Below are 18101 nucleotides of genomic sequence, written 5' to 3' on the forward strand. Positions count from 1 at the left end.
ATCCCCAAAGCCCTCTTTGACCAAACATGTTTTGAAAAAGATATTTTTAATATCAGTTAGACTTTTTACCTGGAAAAATAAAGGAAGTCACTGTCTAAGAGTAACTTAGCCAATTACTTCCTGCAGCTCCTACCTTGTGCCTGGTCAGAAACTTTTGCAATTTATTTGATAGATTATAGACCAACAAGTCATTTAAAACAGTTTAAATAATTATAACTTTTTGACAAGTATCTAAACCCCCCTTTGGCAGACGAACGTGTTCTGGCACAGCTCTAAAAACATAACAGCACTTCATAGAGTTCTAAAGATTTCCAAGACATAACTTAAATTCTCATGAATTATTTTTAAATATGAAATAGGTAAATATCATTGAGCAATCTTTGATTGACTGGCTCGCAAAAATTGCAGCCACTTTCTCACTGAAGTATCATTGTTGTCTTTTTAAATCTAACTTTACAATGCCTGAGTAAATGGACAGGTGTGATTCTCCTTTTGGCCAGTACAGGGACTAACCAAGATGACTCCTAGACACTAGAGGGTGCTGTGGCGAGAGCAGATATTTACAAAACAGATTCAAGATGGCGGAATCGGAGAAGCCTCGGGAGGGATCTTGCACTTTTCTGTTTAAAAAATCTAATAGGAAATTCTCTGGGCGAAAGAGAAAAGCAAGCGATAGCGAGAAAGGTTTGTTATTTAACTCACTTTCTGATCATTTAAAGCCCAGTGAACTTCCGGTGCCGACAGCGCTCGAGCTTTTTAATGATCGACTACTTGTTTCTGTTCTCGTAGTCCTTTACAGATAACCACTGTGTTATTAACACGGGAAGAGGCAAAACTACTGTATCTGATTCCAAAAATCGGAGAAACGATGTAAAGTACCGCAGATGACACATATTTTGTTCCTGTTATAAACAAATTTCACATTCGTGCCTCGTTTACGTTTCCTCGGAATTTGGAACACTGGATGCGCCTGCTGTTTTTTGTCCTCCCAGTTAACTCCGAGATTATTCACTTGTGTCAAGCCAGCCTCCAATTCGAGACTTGCAGTCAAGCCAGCCTCCAGTTTGTTTTACGTTCCCTGTGTATTCAAAGTATTACGGGAATGGATGTGGAAACCGGATTTCAAAATAAAAGCCAACTTCGAGTGAATTAACAGATATGTTAAGAACATAATAACATATAATTTAGGCTTTTTTTTTTTACAAACTCTAATGTTAGATCTATATGACACAGCCTTGTACCCTAATTGTGCCCTGTCACTATCAAGGCCATCTTATTTTGGATTTCAAAGTAAAAGCCCTGTGAATCTTCATTTTTGAACTACTCTTTCAATGACTTAATAATGCTCTTAAAAGCAAAAGTCGTATTTCCAAATACTATTTGAACTTTATATCAACACTTTCCAACCACAGTCTTTTTACAGTGATACCATATCAATATCAAGTCAGTCTGATTTTGCCTTTCATAGTAATGGCCCTTTGAAATTGTCCATAATTGACTTAATCTTCTAACGATTCAAAATGCTCTAAAATGAAAAATTCTTGTTTCCACAGGGTAATTCCACCTTAGATCAACAGTATACAGCCCCACAGTGATACCATATCAATATCAAGTCATTCTGATTATGCCTTCCAAAATAAAAGCCTTTTTAAATTGTCCATAATTGACCTAACTTTCAGTGATTTCAAAATGTTTTAAAATGGAAATTTCCTGTTTCCACAGGGTAATTCCACTCCAGATCAACAGTATACAACCTCACGATGTTACCATATCAATATCAAAACATTCTGATATTGCTTTAAAAAATAAAAGCATTTTCAAACTGCCCATATCTGAGTTGCTCCTGGAACAATTTCAAAATGCTCTAAAATGGCACATTCCTGTTTCCACAGGGTAATTCCACTTTAGATCAACAGTATACAGCCCCACAGTGATACCATATCAATATCAAGTCATTCTGATTTTGCTCTCAAAAATAAAAGCCTTTTCAAATTGTCCATAATTGACCCAACTTTCAGTGATTTCAAAATGCTCTAAAAAGGAAAATTCCTGTTTCCACAGGGTAATTCCACCTTAGATCAACAGTATACAGCCCCACAGTGATACCATATCAATATCAAGTCATTCTGATTATGCCTTCCAAAATAAAAGCCTTTTTAAATTGTCCATAATTGACCTAACTTTCAGTGATTTCAAAATGCTCTAAAATGGAAATTTCCTGTTTCCACAGGGTAATTCCACTTTAAATCAACAGTATACAGCCCCACAGTGATACCATATCAATGTCAAGTCATTCTGATTTTGCCTTCCAAAGTAAAAGCCTTTTCAAATTGTCCACAATTGACCTAACTTTCAGTGATTTCAAAATGCTCTAAAATGGAAATTTCCTGTTTCCACAGGGTAATTCCACCTTAGATCAACAGTATACAGCCCCACAGTGATACCATATCAATATCAAGTCATTCTGATTATGCCTTCCAAAATAAATGCCCTTTCAAATTGAGCATATATACGACCTACTTTTTTAACGATTTCAAAATGTTCTTAAAAAGAATTTTGCTGTTTCCACAGGATAATTTCACTTTAGGTCAACAGTATACAACCTCACGATGTTACCATATCAATATCAAGTCATTCTGATTATGCCTTCCAAAATAAAAGACTTTTCAAATTGCCAAGATACGACCTACTCTTTTAAAGATTTCAAAATGCTCTAAAAGTGAAAATTGCTGTTTCCACAGAATAATTTCACTTTAAATCAACAGTATACAACCCCACAGAGATACGATGTTAAGATCAAGTCACTCTGATTTTGCCTTCCAAAATAAAAGTATTTTCAAATTGCCCGTAGACGACCTACTCGTTTGACGATTTCAAAATGCTCTTAAATTGAAAGATGCTGTTTCCACAGGATAATTCCACTTTAGATCAACAGTATCCAACCCGACAGTAAAACCATGTAAATTTCATGTTGGTCTGATTTCGCCTTTCAAATTAATGGCCCGTCGAATTTGTCCATATGTGATATACTCTTTCAATTATTTCAGAATGTTTTAAAAATGAAAATTGCTGTTTCAACACATATTGGGTTTTCATTTTGAAAAGCAAAATCAGACTCAATTGATTATGACAGAATTGAATCATAAAGATGATGTAAAAGGAAGCTGAAATTGCCACTAGGTTGTAATTGATAGTACGTTTATATTTTAAGTCTGTGGAAAGATGTCATGGTTGGTTTGCAAGCTGTTTTGTAATTTCTTTATTTAGAATGACATCTTTCCACAGACTTAAAATATAAACGTACTATCAATTACAACCTAGTGGCAATTTCAGCTTCCTTTTACATCATCTTTATGATTCAATTCTGTCATAATCAATTGAGTCTGATTTTGCTTTTCAAAATGAAAACCCAATATGTGTTGAAACAGCAATTTTCATTTTTAAAACATTCTGAAATAATTGAAAGAGTATATCACATATGGACAAATTCGACGGGCCATTAATTTGAAAGGCGAAATCAGACCAACATGAAATTTACATGGTTTTACTGTCGGGTTGGATACTGTTGATCTAAAGTGGAATTATCCTGTGGAAACAGGAATGTGCCATTTTAGAGCATTTTGAAATTGTTCCAGGAGCAACTCAGATATGGGCAGTTTGAAAATGCTTTTATTTTTTAAAGCAATATCAGAATGTTTTGATATTGATATGGTAACATCGTGAGGTTGTATACTGTTGATCTGGAGTGGAATTACCCTGTGGAAACAGGAAATTTCCATTTTAAAACATTTTGAAATCACTGAAAGTTAGGTCAATTATGGACAATTTAAAAAGGCTTTTATTTTGGAAGGCATAATCAGAATGACTTGATATTGATATGGTATCACTGTGGGGCTGTATACTGTTGATCTAAGGTGGAATTACCCTGTGGAAACAAGAATTTTTCATTTTAGAGCATTTTGAATCGTTAGAAGATTAAGTCAATTATGGACAATTTCAAAGGGCCATTACTATGAAAGGCAAAATCAGACTGACTTGATATTGATATGGTATCACTGTAAAAAGACTGTGGTTGGAAAGTGTTGATATAAAGTTCAAATAGTATTTGGAAATACGACTTTTGCTTTTAAGAGCATTATTAAGTCATTGAAAGAGTAGTTCAAAAATGAAGATTCACAGGGCTTTTACTTTGAAATCCAAAATAAGATGGCCTTGATAGTGACAGGGCACAATTAGGGTACAAGGCTGTGTCATATAGATCTAACATTAGAGTTTGTAAAAAAAAAAAAAAGCCTAAATTATATGTTATTATGTTCTTAACATATCTGTTAATTCACTCGAAGTTGGCTTTTATTTTGAAATCCGGTTTCCACATCCATTCCCGTAATACTTTGAATACACAGGGAACGTAAAACAAACTGGAGGCTGGCTTGACTGCAAGTCTCGAATTGGAGGCTGGCTTGACACCAGTGATTATTCTAAGATTTTGCAAGTCTGCTGTCAGTTATTGGGCAAGTTACTAGATTTTTTCACCAAATGTATCTCACTCATGTCCTTTTCAGATGAAAACAGTGATGAGGACCAGACCCTCGTTGTGAGAAAAGAAAAGAAAGAAACTCGCGTCAACCCAATGATTCAGAGGGTAATTAGGGGATTATTTATTTATTTTTTATTATTTATATTTTTTTGACACGTGTTTGTCGAGAATTGTTTTTTTTCTGTTTTAATCACTGTGTACCTCAACGTGCACTGGAAACGGCAAGTATGTATCCAGAATCAGCTGGTACAAAGTTAGATTTGCAAAAGTCTAAATCTGCATTTAGATTTACAAGAGTACTAAAGTATTTAAAAGTGTGTTATGTTAATGCATATATAGCTTTTTCTTTTTACATTTAGAATTTGGGCAAACCTGATATTTTGAAAAAGTTGATAAATCTAATCATGCAAACACACATTTGCAGACAAGACTGCTATGACAGTAGCCTCAAATGAGACAGAGGTGACTGTTTTTGTTTTGGGATTTTTGTCCAGACAAAGAAAGTGGAGAGAGATGCTGTATCATCCAGTGAAAGTGAAGATGAGAAAGAAGACAAGAAGATGACTGTTTCCTACAAGTCCACACGATCAGCGGTGAGTTGACTTTTTCTATCATACTGACTTTTTAAAGGCTGTCCTTTAAAAGTAAAGGGGATATGAATGAGCAAGGTATCCAACCTTTTTGTTGTTTCATCTGTATGCATGCTGATTTGGCCTCTTCTGATTTGCCTTGTGTGTGTGTGTTCCCTCTCCTGTATACTGCTTAAGAGCCACAGTCTTGCAAACTTATTGATGTGCTCACATATAAGTATTTAATGTAAATCTTTTTCCCAATCCTATCCAAAAACAAGAAACCAGAGGGACCGGAGGACATGGGTGCAACTGCTACATATCAGCTGGACACAGAGAAAGACAAAGATGCCCAGGCCATTTTTGAAAGGAGTCAGAAAATCCAAGAGGTAGTAGATGCTATTTTTAATGTTAAAGCCTTGTAGAAAAGGCTACAACTCCTATCATATAATGACTTAGTTGGAAAACTGTTCTGTTCATATTCACAAATTGTGACTTGAGTGCTAAAATTAAAAAAAAAAAAAGTCCAGTAGTTTCAACTAAATATTGAACTAATGTTCTTTTTTTCCTCTTGTAATAGGAACTGACAGGTAAAGATGATGATAAAATCTACCGTGGCATCAACAACTACCAAAAATTCATCAAGCCTAAAGACACAACTATGGGCAATGCCTCCTCTGGCATGGTCAGGTGAGCATTAAGGCGAGGCTTATCCATTCCATCACAGTCACATTGTGTCATTAAAAAAATAAAAGTAAACAGAACACCAAATGCACTTCTCTTGTGGATGTGTGTATCATTAAAAGTGCTAATAAACCACAAAGACAAAGGAAATCTTGAGCTTTTTAAGGGGCTTGAAATAGACATTAAATAATGCTCCATCTGCTCAAGACTTTCCTATGATGGTGCATGGTTGATGATCTATCACTGATGCAGTTTTGGGGTTTTTTTAGTTCTGAAATGTAATTAGTTAATACTGATATGTATAATTCAGTTCAATCATTTTAACAGAAAAGGACCAATCAGAGCCCCTGAACATCTGCGAGCCACAGTCAGATGGGACTACCAGCCAGATATCTGCAAAGACTACAAGGAGACTGGTTTCTGTGGTTTTGGAGGTGGGTATGATATTTTAAAATACATGTCTTTTGTATATTAATCAAACACTTTTCATTTTAATGTCTTTTTAATGACTTCCCTCCATCTATTGAGGAAGAAAAACAACTCAGATTAAATGTTACGTGTTAAATGGGACAAATGTAAGTAAAACCTCCCACTAGTTAGAACAACATACACTCATTGGCCACTTCAATAGGTGTATCTGTTCAACTGCTTGTCGGTTCAAAAATCTATTCAGCCACATAGAAGCAGGCAAGAAATTTGGTTTATGTGACTCAAATGTGGCAAATGTGGCATTGTTGTCGGTGCCAGACAAGCTGATCTTGAGTATATCAGAAAATGTAGATGCACTGGAATTTTCCCACAGAGCCACCTTTAGGGTTTACAGAGACTGGTTTACAATATTAGGTGAGCTGCAGTTCTCCAGGTGAACTTCCCTTTTTGATGGCAGAAATCAGAGATTGGTCTGACTGCTTGAGCTGATAGGAAGGCAACAGTAATTTAAATGACCACACATTACGCAGAAGGGCATCTCTGAATGGACAACTGTTAAACCTTGATGCAGATGGAGGTTCAGCAACAGAAGACCACACTGGGTTGAACTGGTGACAGCTAAGAACAGAAAACTCAAGCTACAGTTCACACAGGCTCACTCTAACCTGGACGATAGAAGAATCTTGTCTTGTATTAACAGTTCATGCTGCTGCTGCTGGTGTAATATTGTTGGGAAACATTTTCTTGGCACACTTTGGGTCCCTTAGTACAAGTTGAGTTTGGTTTAAATGCCACAGCATATATGAGTATTGTTGCTGACCATGTCATACTCTTAATGACCACAGCGCATCTTTAGACTTTGCTCCCAGCACAATAACGAAACGTCACAAAGCTCAAACAGGTTTCTTATACATGACATTAAACTCACTGCTTTCAAATGGTCTGCGTTTATAAGAGAAAACACTTTTAACATGTGTAAGAATTTGGATTTTTCAGGAAGTCAAACCATGCAGTATTTTGTTTAAAAGAAGTCACTATGACAAAAAGGGAAATTCACAAAAACGACAGAAAATCAGGGAAAAGTTAATGGCAATAATATCAAATTCCCTTACAACTTTGTTTTTATTCCGGTATTGTTTTTGTTTTGTGGGAAATTAAACTATTACGTGTATAAATGCATCAGGTGGCACAAGTGTGACTGCAACTGTGCCAAAGCCTTTACAAGAAAAATTTTGGCAGACACTTTTTTGGGTGGTTTTCATAAAACCTTATATTTTTTCTTAAGACCTTTTTTCATTGCGATTGAGTTGTGTTTTTTATTCTATTTATCTATAGATTAGAGCAATTTGTAGTGTGTGTGAGACATTTAAGAAAATACTGGTCGTTCAATAAAGCTTCCTCATGATCATCTCTCCTATCAGACAGCTGCAAGTTTCTTCACGACAGATCAGACTACAAACATGGCTGGCAGATTGAGAGGGAACTGGAAGAGGGACGATATGGAGCCAATGGTGAGTTGAGAAGGAACTGCATTTTTGTTCCTACTGTAAACGATCTTTTCCTGAACGCTGTCTTATTTTTATTTAGATGAAGAGAACTATGAAGTAAGCAGTGATGAGGAAGACTTGCCCTTCAAGTGCTTCATCTGCCGGGAATCCTATAAGAATCCCGTAGTCACAAAGTAAGACTTTAATGTCATTTTTTTCCTTGCCAAGCTGTTCCCTGTTTTTGGAAACATATTAACATGTCTAATGTCTCTCAGGTGCAGGCACTTCTTTTGTGAGGTTTGTGCACTTCAGCATTACCGCAAGTCCAAGCGCTGTTATGTGTGCGATACTCAAACCCACGGAGTGTTCAATCCTGCTAAAGGTAGGCAAGATCTCTATAAAACAGACGACTTCTTTAAATGTCTTGATTGTCCTTTCTGCATCCTTGGGTCCGCTCAGTTACGAGTGAAATAAATTTTGGCTTTAGACTTTGAGTGAAGGAGTCCATGCAGATGTGTGTTTGCCTACTTTTTGTCACTGCACACTCGGGTGTGGAGAATTTACATAAAAATGTGTCAACTATGCATGCGACGGGCTTCAAAGTATAACAGCAATGATTACTCGGCCACCAGGTTTCCAGCTGTCTTTGACCGCAATAAGTATAATCAAGGTTGTAAGATAGTATTGTAATCAGTGCAACTTAATAATACCCATTAATCATGTTTTATTTTACCTTTTTCCCCTCTCAGAGTTGATGGCTAAGCTGGAGAAGCACAATGCCATGACAGACCAACCACCATCCGATGAAGACAATTAGCAAAATCCAAACATTTCCAGCCTCCCCTTACGTGTTTGTCTGTGTAAAATTGAAATAAAACATTTTTTAAACAAGGTTTACAGCCTCACTGTGTGGTGCCATCAAAATAAAAAATTAACGTCAACCACGTTTATTGTTAAAAGTCCAGTTTGAGTTTTGCAACACATTGCTTTGCCCTCACTTTCAAATATACATGCAGACAAAACAAGCACCAATAAAACATTCATTTTTGACATGAGTTAATACCCAGAGTAAGTTCAAGCAAATACATACGTCTATGCTTTGATGGTTAAACTAACACGTTAATCTTAACCTCTGTGCAACAGAACAGTTGCCTGAAACATGAAATGTAGTTTACACTGTAACACAAGTAGAGCTAAGAAATGTGTTTACATGCTGTTAATTTAATTGACCCTCCGGGTAAACGCAAAACCTTCCATCTGGTGCAGAAGACTAACTGAGTCAGCTGTGAGGACTGCTGTGCGCCATTATGGCCTCACTGAGCATATAGGCTGCATCAAGCAGCCCTGTTCTCACACGAGGTAGAGTGTCCCCTCTGAATATTTAGTAGCAGCTTCAAACCAGTTTGTTTTGTGAGACTCTTTAGGCTACAAACACAGACTCTCTGACCTCAACACTAGCATGAGGAAGTGAGAGTCCTGTTTTGTTTTAGCTCCAGGGGGCTTGTAATGTAAGAGTACAATCTGTAAACAGGTGTAGGTGTGTGTGTGTGAGAGAGAGACAAATAGGCAATCAGTGCAGTGCAAGAGTTTGTGCATATCTAAAGAACAAAAGCGTGAGAGATGTCAAAAGAGGCAGGATGGCTGCTGGTTTGTAACCTGGGTCTGAGAACAGCCACTCCTTTTAGTATTATATACATAGGGGCCATAACAAAAACTAATCTTGTCCCATCTGCTCAGAGAGTTTCTCATATGAACATCTTCCCGCCAAATCCTCCACTGTCAGAAGTCCCAGTCATCTACTTCCAGGTGGCTGAGACCGGACTCCAGACTGGCAAGTCCAGAAGGTGAGTCCTGAGGCTGGGAGCTTTCAAAGCTGGTGATAGGCGACACGGGCCGCAACAGCTCAGGTAGGGCCTCTGAAGGTCGCCGTTTGATCTAAGAAAACAAAAAGATTTAGAGAACAAACTGAAACACGACCAATTCATATCTTATTTACCAAATTTAAATGTTCTAACTCTCCCACAATTGTCTAACACTTTAAATACTATATACTGATACATGTACACAAGTGAAAATGTTATAATTAATTCGATATCTTGCACACCTGTTTGAAGAAGGGATGGCCAACAAGACTGGTTGCAGATGGTCTGAAGAAATGCAATTGGGAAAACAGTTAGTGTCCCAGTCATAACACATTCCTAAAAGCAGTTGCAGTGCATTTATCGCATATATACTTTAAATATGCAGGGAGAGTTTCCCCAACCTTTTTTCTGGGTCTCGCTGTAGACACAGCTCAACAAAGGCGTGGAACTGTGGGGAGAACGTCCGGTTGTATGGGTGTCCTCCTGACGATGACGAGGGTTCACCGTTGGAGTTTCGGACTCCTCCCGGTCCTGGACCCTCACAGATCCCAGAGTCAGCACCAGAACGGGAAGGCTTCATGGACAGCTCCTCTGGTGGTATAGTTGTGGTATCCAGCAAGCATGGCACTGTCCCGTTTAGCTTCTCCAGTAGCATCTGTGGAAATGAGCTAGTATTAGTTTAACCCAATGACCTTCTTGCACACCTTAAGAGTTTGTGGTTTTAGTGTTCAGCTTTGCCCCTAATCTTCAGTTTAGATCAAAATGAAAATAACACCAATATTGTTGTTTACCATTAAATTACTTTCTACAGTCAAAATGTAACATAGGAGACTATTTAGGCCGTTGACACATCTCTGCTTACCTGTGTAGCTGGCATGTCTTTGAAGGGAACGTGTCCATTGGCTAGTTCACAGGCTGTGATCCCGAGGCTGTAGATGTCTGATCGAGAGTCATAGCCCTGGAGATTCTTCAAAAAAAAAAAAAATCAAATAGAAACTGTCAGTTTCATCTGTACCCCTCTTCTCATTTTCGTTGTGCATGTAGCATGAAAACTATAGTTCTGCAGCCTCTAACATTGACCGCAGAACAGCATTCACAGTGTTGAAAAATGTAGTACCTGTTGCAGCACTTCGGGACTAAGCCACGGCAGCACGTTAACGCTATACTGGGGGAAGTCGTGGACCACTTTGGCCCTTTGGCCATGTCGAATGAGGCTAAAGATGCTCCGCAGACCTGACATGCACACTTGTCCATCTGCAGAGATCAAAACGTGGCTGGCCTTCACACTCCTGCATAACCAAAACATTTAAGATAATCAATATCGTATCAGGTGTGAATGATTGTATTTTAATGACAGGGTAATATACATTAAACCACATGCTTGTCTTACCGGTGCACATATCCCATATGATGGATGTATTCAAGAGCTTTGAGCATGCCTAGCAAAATGTATGCTATAGTCAGCTCACTCATACCATCTGTAAAATGTGTGCAGATGAGATCTCTGGCTGACCCTGCAAGATTCAAAAACAGATGATCGTGATTAGAAAGCTCTCCGACATTAGCAGAGGCCGCTTCATGAATTGTTAACATAAATTTAGTTGCATAACGTATGAGAAACAGCAATAAGGTAAGAAATTGGATTTCTTACCATAAGCCATGAAAGGTGTGATGACCCATAATTCATTTTCAGCTATAAAGACGCTCTTGTATGGTAGAATACTGGGGTGGTGAAACAACTTTGACACATGTAGTTCACCCTGTGAGACAGAAAGGAAACTACATCTTATTATGTCAGAGCGAAAGATGGGGAGGAGAAGATTACATAAAATGCAATAGACTACGAGGCTGGCAAACAGATAAATTCTCAATAAAGCACTAAAATGAAATATGGGGAGGAGGGTGACATAAGAGTCAAGTCATGCACACTGAAGGCATTGAGCGATTCAAACCTGCAGGTAGGTAACCATGTCATTAGTACATGACTCCAAGTCAATCCGTCGGATGGCCACATGCTCCCCAGTGGGTCTATATCGAGCCAGGTTAACAGTCATTAAATTGTCCAAGCCCCGACCTACAAGACAATATTCAAATCACTGAGACAAAGTCATCCTCCAGTTCTGTTTGTTTGAATATTTATGTTGTTGTATGTTGTTAAATGCTAAACACACACAACTTAACAATACTTTTTATTTACAATCCAAATACTACCTTTAATAGTAAAAAAACCAAAACAACACATTTAGCTACACTTAAAACAATTCATTACATTCATCTTTAGTTTAAAAGGAAGGAAAAACCACCAGGACTCTAAACTACTGATATAGTAGCAGATCCAGCTCATGAGCTATCATAATTCACAGGAAGGTGACCACGGTGTGTGTACATTTGATTAAATTCTGATCAATACTGAAAAAAAGAGCAGTGATAAAAATTTTAAATGAACAGTTGATAGACTTATTGCTATAGAAAAAGCTTATTGTTCCTTTGACCACTTGTTTATATATAACTATTTTTAAGTTGAGTGTTCTTTACTCAAGCATCAATACATTTTGTTTAACAAATGTCCAGAAATAACAAGAACGACATTAATGAAGGTCACCCAAAGCTACTACCTTAACTATATGGAGGCCAGCTGTGCTTAAAAGGTGCATTAGGAGTCAGGAAAAACCCTAGGTGATCTAGTTTTATGAAGAAAAAAAAAAACATCACAAGAAACTGTTCTTTAGCCAGTGCAGGCAAAACAAATCTGTTACTGCCAACAAAAACTGAATTAAGTTGAGGCATGTCTTTGATTTTACTTACCAATAACAGCAAGGAGCTCATAAGAGCTGCTGTCAGGAAGGAAACTGCCCATAGTGTCTCGACGAGGGAACGAGGTCAGACTCTCCTGACTGTCCTCATTGGCCTGGAGGAGAAAAGGAAACAGTGAACGAAGATCAGTTCTGGCATGAACCTCAGTGGTCATAGCACTGAACCAAAAGGGTTTGTGAGTGACAGCTGGAGACTTAGTCTTATGTGTGATAGCTGTTAGAAGATCACTAGAGAGGAGACTATGTTAGCATGACCCACAGCACTAGTGGAATTAGAGAAAATTAGCAACACAAACTGGGCAAGCTATAAGTCTAATCATTAAAATAATGACCAGAGCTCCACTTAATCAGAATACCTCAATAATTCCTAAGGACATATACGCAATTTTAATTGCTCCAGAGAATTACAGTGCATCAGTTGTATATGGTTACTCCTCTGAACAACACAGTGTAAAAACATGGATGTAGCTTCCAGGCCAATTGTGAAGGGTCTTAATCCCTATCTCATAGGTGTCAAACTCTGGCCCGCGGGCCAAATTTGGCCCGCAGCCTAATTACATTTGGCCCACGAAGCCATACCAAAATACTATTAGAGATGGCCTACTGGTATTATACAGCTAATATATATATTGTTTAGTATTAAGCTTTGCTTGTTCCATATTCAGTTTTCCAGCAAAACTTATTTGAGTCCATAAGAAAAGATTCATTCTTATATCTGGAGGAAGATTTTTTTTCCAATAAATATTAACGTTAGCCCGCGACTTTGTTCCAGTTTTGAATTTTGGCCCACTGTGTATTTGAGTTTGACACCCCTGCCCTATCTGAAAGCCATGTGTGAACGCTCGTGTGCTAATAACTTGTCAATTACAAGTCACGAACCGATAAGCAAGCAGTTTCAAAGTCAGATCTGCCCCTCTCCATTACATCTGATTGCATTTTTTTGTTTGTTTGTTTGTTTGTTTTGCAACCAAGACGCTAATAGTGTAAATGCTCATTTCAAAGCCTCGGAACGAGACTTCATGGTAACTGTGCCATCTTTTAAACCATCTATGCTATGAACTAATTCTCCAATAACAAAAACAGAAGTTAAGCTTAAAACCTTTTACATAACATGTAGAGAACAGCTTATATTTTTGAAAGTGAGGACTCCTGAATTCCATCAGTTTACTTCTGTTAAAATGATGGAAATGGACAGACTGCAGTCAAGCTGTGGAGGCAAATGGCAGCAAGATGTATGAATATTTGGACTGTCTCCATGGTGACCAGCAGTAAGAGACAGGCAAAATTAGAACAGCACCCTTCTTTGATCATAATTGACTCTTACAGGCTGGAGATGGCTTCAAGATCAAGATCAGGAACACACAACTCCGAAAATATCCTCACAGATAAAACTAAGAGTTGTTTCTTGTGTAAACCAAGCCACAAGAAATTATCTTTATGTAGTTTAAATTAAATACACATTAAAACTGGCATGACAGCAAAGTCAAACATGCTTTGGTAGCCATCGCTTAAGGGAGTGTCGGCAAATGTCATCTAATCACATGGGGTACACTAGACGCTGCCACTGTGATCAGATTTAGAAAGGGTTACCATGCATTGCAAAAGCTCAACACATGGAACTCCATCCATTAACAAACTGCAGGGACACACGGTCGCAGACATCAAAGTGTGACACTTTCAGCTCACCACCAACTCAACATAGGGGCCGTCACCTCACACAGGAAGTGTGAAAACATACAATATCTTTTTAATGTTACTCAAGACTTTTAGTACGGCTACAAAAACCCATCAAAATCCAAAACAGCAGCTGCCTGAAGGCCAACATGTAAACAGCAGCACACCAAAGGACTCAGACTATTTCAAATAAGCTGTAGGTATGCTTGTCTATAAACCACAAAACAGAAGCCCTTGTGAGTGAGGTGAAAAGGGCTTTCTATGCTACAAGCATGTACAGTGTGTGTCATGAACTGCAAAGTCATGCATATATAAATGTGCAAAGCCTTGAGGGGGTAGTGGATTCTGCTTATTCTGTGTGCGCACATACATATACATGCATGCACGCACATACACAAAAGGCACATGGGGTGATGCAGTGGCAGGAGTACCACACTTACTTTCCTGCGAGAGACTCCCTGAGCTTGCTCTGGGGTAGAAAAACCACATCAATGACATAAAAACATGTACACAAACAAAACAAGAGAAGGATCTGTGTTTAGAGAAGCTTTTGAACTGGTTAACACAGCCTCTGGAAGTAAGGGTTTGCTGCATGACCCAAAATTTGATAAATGAGCTTTGCTGGTTTCACATGATTTGTCTAATTCAGCATCTTTGTCCTTGGTGACCACCCACACAGAATTATCTGTTTTAAAGGCTTCATTCGTTCTTAAAAAACACAAATTTAAAAAATAAAACAAAACAATCTCACTAAACCCATCAGGCTCTTCCCAGATGTTATTTTAACCATCATGAACACAGCCAAAACAGAAATTAAATACTTGATCCAAATGCAGCTCTGAGCAATGATCTGCATGCATTGAAATGAAAATGAGACAAATACTGTACAACTTCTTATTAAAAACAAACACTTGACAAAAATAACAAGAATATCACAATTATAATACTAATTATTGAGGAGTCTGACAGCCCAAAGATGAGCTTTGCATTCACAGGATTTTCAGAAAACTTGACCTCTGACCTTAAGGTCTAGGTCACACAGATATGAACTTCTTCAAGATTTTTTGGTAGCTATACATATGGTGTCAATTTGAAAATTGTACGTCGCTTTGTTCTTCAGTTATTGCATTTACAAAATGTGTCGACATCACCCACCTGGCAGGGTGACAACAATACCCCATCAGCCCTTTATGGCTGAGGGGTAAAAACTATATAGAATATCAGAAACAAGAGTTAGCAAATCATTACAACTCTAAACACATTAGCAAAGCAACTCTGTTGCCAATATCAAGATTTTTTTTTTTTTTTTTTTTTTAAGTTGCATAAATGTTCCTTGTATGCACGTGGAACTATTCCAAATCTAACCTTAAATAAGCTGCTCAGAGTTAAATGACTTGTCAGCTGGGAAGAAGTAAGACAAAGTGAGAGACACAGACATCCCTTGCTAAGGCTGTGTAATGAGTTTAACACTAGACTCCTTGGAGCCCAATTAACTGAGACGCCATACTATGTAGGCTTTACAACAATATGGATGTTTCTTCAGTAACCAATTACATTAAATTATGTATGTGACATTGTAGTGCTGTGAACCCTGCAAAACCTGGAGCACCCTCATTGCAACAGTCCCTCTACACCTCACTAAAGAGTTTCTTGTAGCCTTAAGGTGCAGTCATTAATGAATTAATGCATGAACTGCAGTCACTGAAGGTGGGGACTAAGAAATAGCTGCAGATTGTCCATTTACCTTAACTCTATGTCTCAGACCTCAGATCAGTTTTTATCAATGCTTGCATACTTTTCTGTCAGCTGAGCACTGCAAAACAATTACACCAAACTAATGGCTGTGGACCTTTTGCACAGTTCAGTCACATGCATGCCTTTCTTGTTTTTTCCTTGTTGTTTTTTTGCTTTATTTCCACCCTGTTTTCACACTCAGAGTTGCACCAATGCTGAAACCTCGTGAATTTTTTTATTTTTTCCCCCAGATCAGGAATCTAAGGGAACCAAAATAATCAAGACAAAAGCATTTTAATTCCCATCCTTGTTTTAATACTATTGTACCCTCTTCCTATTTAAATAAATAAATCTCCCTCTCACCCCCGAGGCATGGTATGTGCTCCTCAAACTCGGGTCCTCTACTAGAGGCGTGGGACTCTGAGAGTTCTGCCTCTTAGACATTCCTAGGACTGCACTATTTTTTTTTCTTTTAGGTATGTTTTATCTTTGTTTGTAACCACATGTTTAAATGATCTGCATTGTTTCACATATGTATCTACTGTGTATCCCATTTTTAATGACCATTTATGTTAATGGTGTACAGTACATGTGGTCAGCTGCAACTTAATTCATTAAAAGGATAAAGTCGCATTTAATTACTTGTGAAATAAAATATTTAATAGTCAAAAATAAGAACTTTTAATACCAAATACAACTTCAGAAGAAGCGTGGCAAGCCCACATGACATCAGTTGTGAGTGCCATCCTGTGATAATGTTCCCTTGTAAAATGAAACAATAAGTTAAGAACGCTGCTGACAGATGATTAGGGGATGGAAAGCTTTCATAATTGTGAAATTCACAGCAAAGTAAATACTCAACTGGAGCAAAGCTTCAGTGAAAACTGAAAGTTGTTTTCTGTTGGTGCTGTTGAATGGTCAGTGGTTTGTGAAAGGTGAACCCTATGGTTAAAAATTAATTTGGCTTTGAGTCTCACCTCCAAACAACTCCAAATCCCGCAGGCTCTCCACACTCAATTTCTCAGATACCCAACGCTGACATACACAGAGAGTTAATGGAAAAAAGGAGAGAAATGCAAGCAAGAATAAGGAAAGGTTACACATAAATATAGGCACATTTAATGTTGCTGAATAAAGTTGGTTAATTTAGTAAGGTGCAGCTGTAGAAGTTTCTTTAATATTGTGCAAGAGAAAGTTGTGCAAAGCTCTGTTTCAAACACATTTAGCAATTGTGTCCAGTCTTGTATATCTATAAGCAGTGCTGGATCGAAAGGCAAAGTGTTTCTTTGATGTGTTAACTTTAGAAACATGAATACACTAATGATGAATCCCTTAAAGGGATTAATCCTTCTCTTGGTACAGTGGCAATCTTCAGTGGGCATAATGAATAAAAGCATACAATTAGACATAAGGCATGGTCTGGCTTAAGAATCAATCCTCATGATACCAGCCCTGCAAGACAATACAAGAATTTAGAAGAATTTGACCAAATACTTACAAGAAAAGACATCGATCCTCTCAAGTGTGTTACATTTGATGCCGAAAACAGATAAAGGGAATAACTGTGGAAACAAGAAAGAAAAAAAAAAAATGTATGTAGCGGTCTAGCCTCACTCAGCTGTAGTAGTGGTTAATTAAATTTAATATAATCAATACATATTACAATTATTTCACAGAATAAATGTGAAATTTAACACAAGTTGTAGACAATAACATGTCTAATGCTTTGGTACGTCGCCAAACAAGCAAAACCAGTCTTTCCTCGTTTTCATTTCGCTTACAAGTTATCGCAGTTCATTAAAGCGCTTACTAAACCTTGTATAGAAAAATAAAACAACCAGCTAAATGACCTGTAGAAGTAACTATTGGTTTGACGCATGACATCTCTTTTCTTGTCATTTTAAGCTTAGAAGCGGTCGGAGTTTACGTTTCAGTATTGATGATGGCTACGCAAACAGATTTGCTGAGCGACTGTCAGCAACAACAAAAAAGGAGAAGAAGGAGAAGCGTGAATAAAGCGAAAGAAAATAAAGAAATCATTCACTAGTACCACAATAATATTATTGTTATTATTGGGGGGGTACTCGCTAATGTTGCTATGATGGAGGACACAGGGTGGCATAGTTAGCTAAAACGGCGACATCAACCTGTTTTAGTCAGAAACGCCATTATTTTAACACCTCGATAACTCACCCGTATAATGCTCGGAGCAGAAATGCCTTGTTGATGTGATACCGTCTTAGACTAACTTATTTGGCGCACCATCCTCTCCGGCAGGATGTTTTTGATAGCTCTCTACTAAGCTTTATGGG

General features: G+C 37.8%; 2 protein-coding genes across 2 annotated transcripts; one reads left to right on the forward strand and one right to left on the reverse strand.

The window, feature by feature from the left end:
* The first annotated feature begins 578 nt into the window (after positions 1 to 578).
* On the forward strand, positions 579 to 8593 carry rnf113a (ring finger protein 113A). Its single transcript, XM_085352806.1, has 10 exons — positions 579 to 684; positions 4563 to 4642; positions 5032 to 5130; positions 5388 to 5495; positions 5687 to 5796; positions 6118 to 6224; positions 7641 to 7730; positions 7807 to 7900; positions 7982 to 8088; positions 8456 to 8593. The coding sequence occupies exons 1-10, from the start codon at positions 579 to 581 to the stop codon at positions 8521 to 8523; spliced, it is 969 nt and encodes a 322-aa protein (XP_085208932.1). The 3' UTR covers positions 8524 to 8593.
* strada (STE20 related adaptor alpha) lies at positions 8424 to 18098 on the reverse strand. The gene is made up of 13 exons (XM_085352805.1): positions 17983 to 18098; positions 17288 to 17351; positions 16767 to 16824; positions 14496 to 14524; positions 12374 to 12476; positions 11521 to 11642; positions 11220 to 11328; positions 10959 to 11082; positions 10686 to 10857; positions 10431 to 10535; positions 9970 to 10223; positions 9811 to 9853; positions 8424 to 9641 (listed from the first exon to the last, which is right to left on the reverse strand). The coding sequence occupies exons 2-13, from the start codon at positions 17297 to 17299 to the stop codon at positions 9486 to 9488; spliced, it is 1287 nt and encodes a 428-aa protein (XP_085208931.1). The 5' UTR covers positions 17300 to 17351; positions 17983 to 18098; the 3' UTR covers positions 8424 to 9485.
* Positions 18099 to 18101: the final 3 nt, after the last annotated feature.

The sequence above is a fragment of the Diplotaxodon limnothrissa genome, linkage group LG4 (genome assembly GCF_057381915.1).
Source record: "Diplotaxodon limnothrissa isolate DT_005_m linkage group LG4, D_limnothrissa_male_GT1.1, whole genome shotgun sequence".
NCBI classification, from domain to species: Eukaryota; Metazoa; Chordata; class Actinopteri; order Cichliformes; family Cichlidae; genus Diplotaxodon; species Diplotaxodon limnothrissa.

Coding starts and splice junctions, on each gene's coding strand:
- strada (XM_085352805.1), bottom strand. Junction 11,083..11,219: donor CACACCTTTCATGGCTTATG/GTAAGAAATCCA, acceptor TGAATCTTGCAG/GGTCAGCCAGAGATCTCATC. Junction 10,858..10,958: donor CATATGGGATATGTGCACCG/GTAAGACAAGCA, acceptor TTGGTTATGCAG/GAGTGTGAAGGCCAGCCACG.
- rnf113a (XM_085352806.1), top strand. CDS start 579: ATGGCGGAATCGGAGAAGCCTCGGGAGGGATCTTGCACTTTTCTGTTT. Junction 5,797..6,117: donor GCCTCCTCTGGCATGGTCAG/GTGAGCATTAAG, acceptor TCATTTTAACAG/AAAAGGACCAATCAGAGCCC. Junction 7,901..7,981: donor AAGAATCCCGTAGTCACAAA/GTAAGACTTTAA, acceptor AATGTCTCTCAG/GTGCAGGCACTTCTTTTGTG.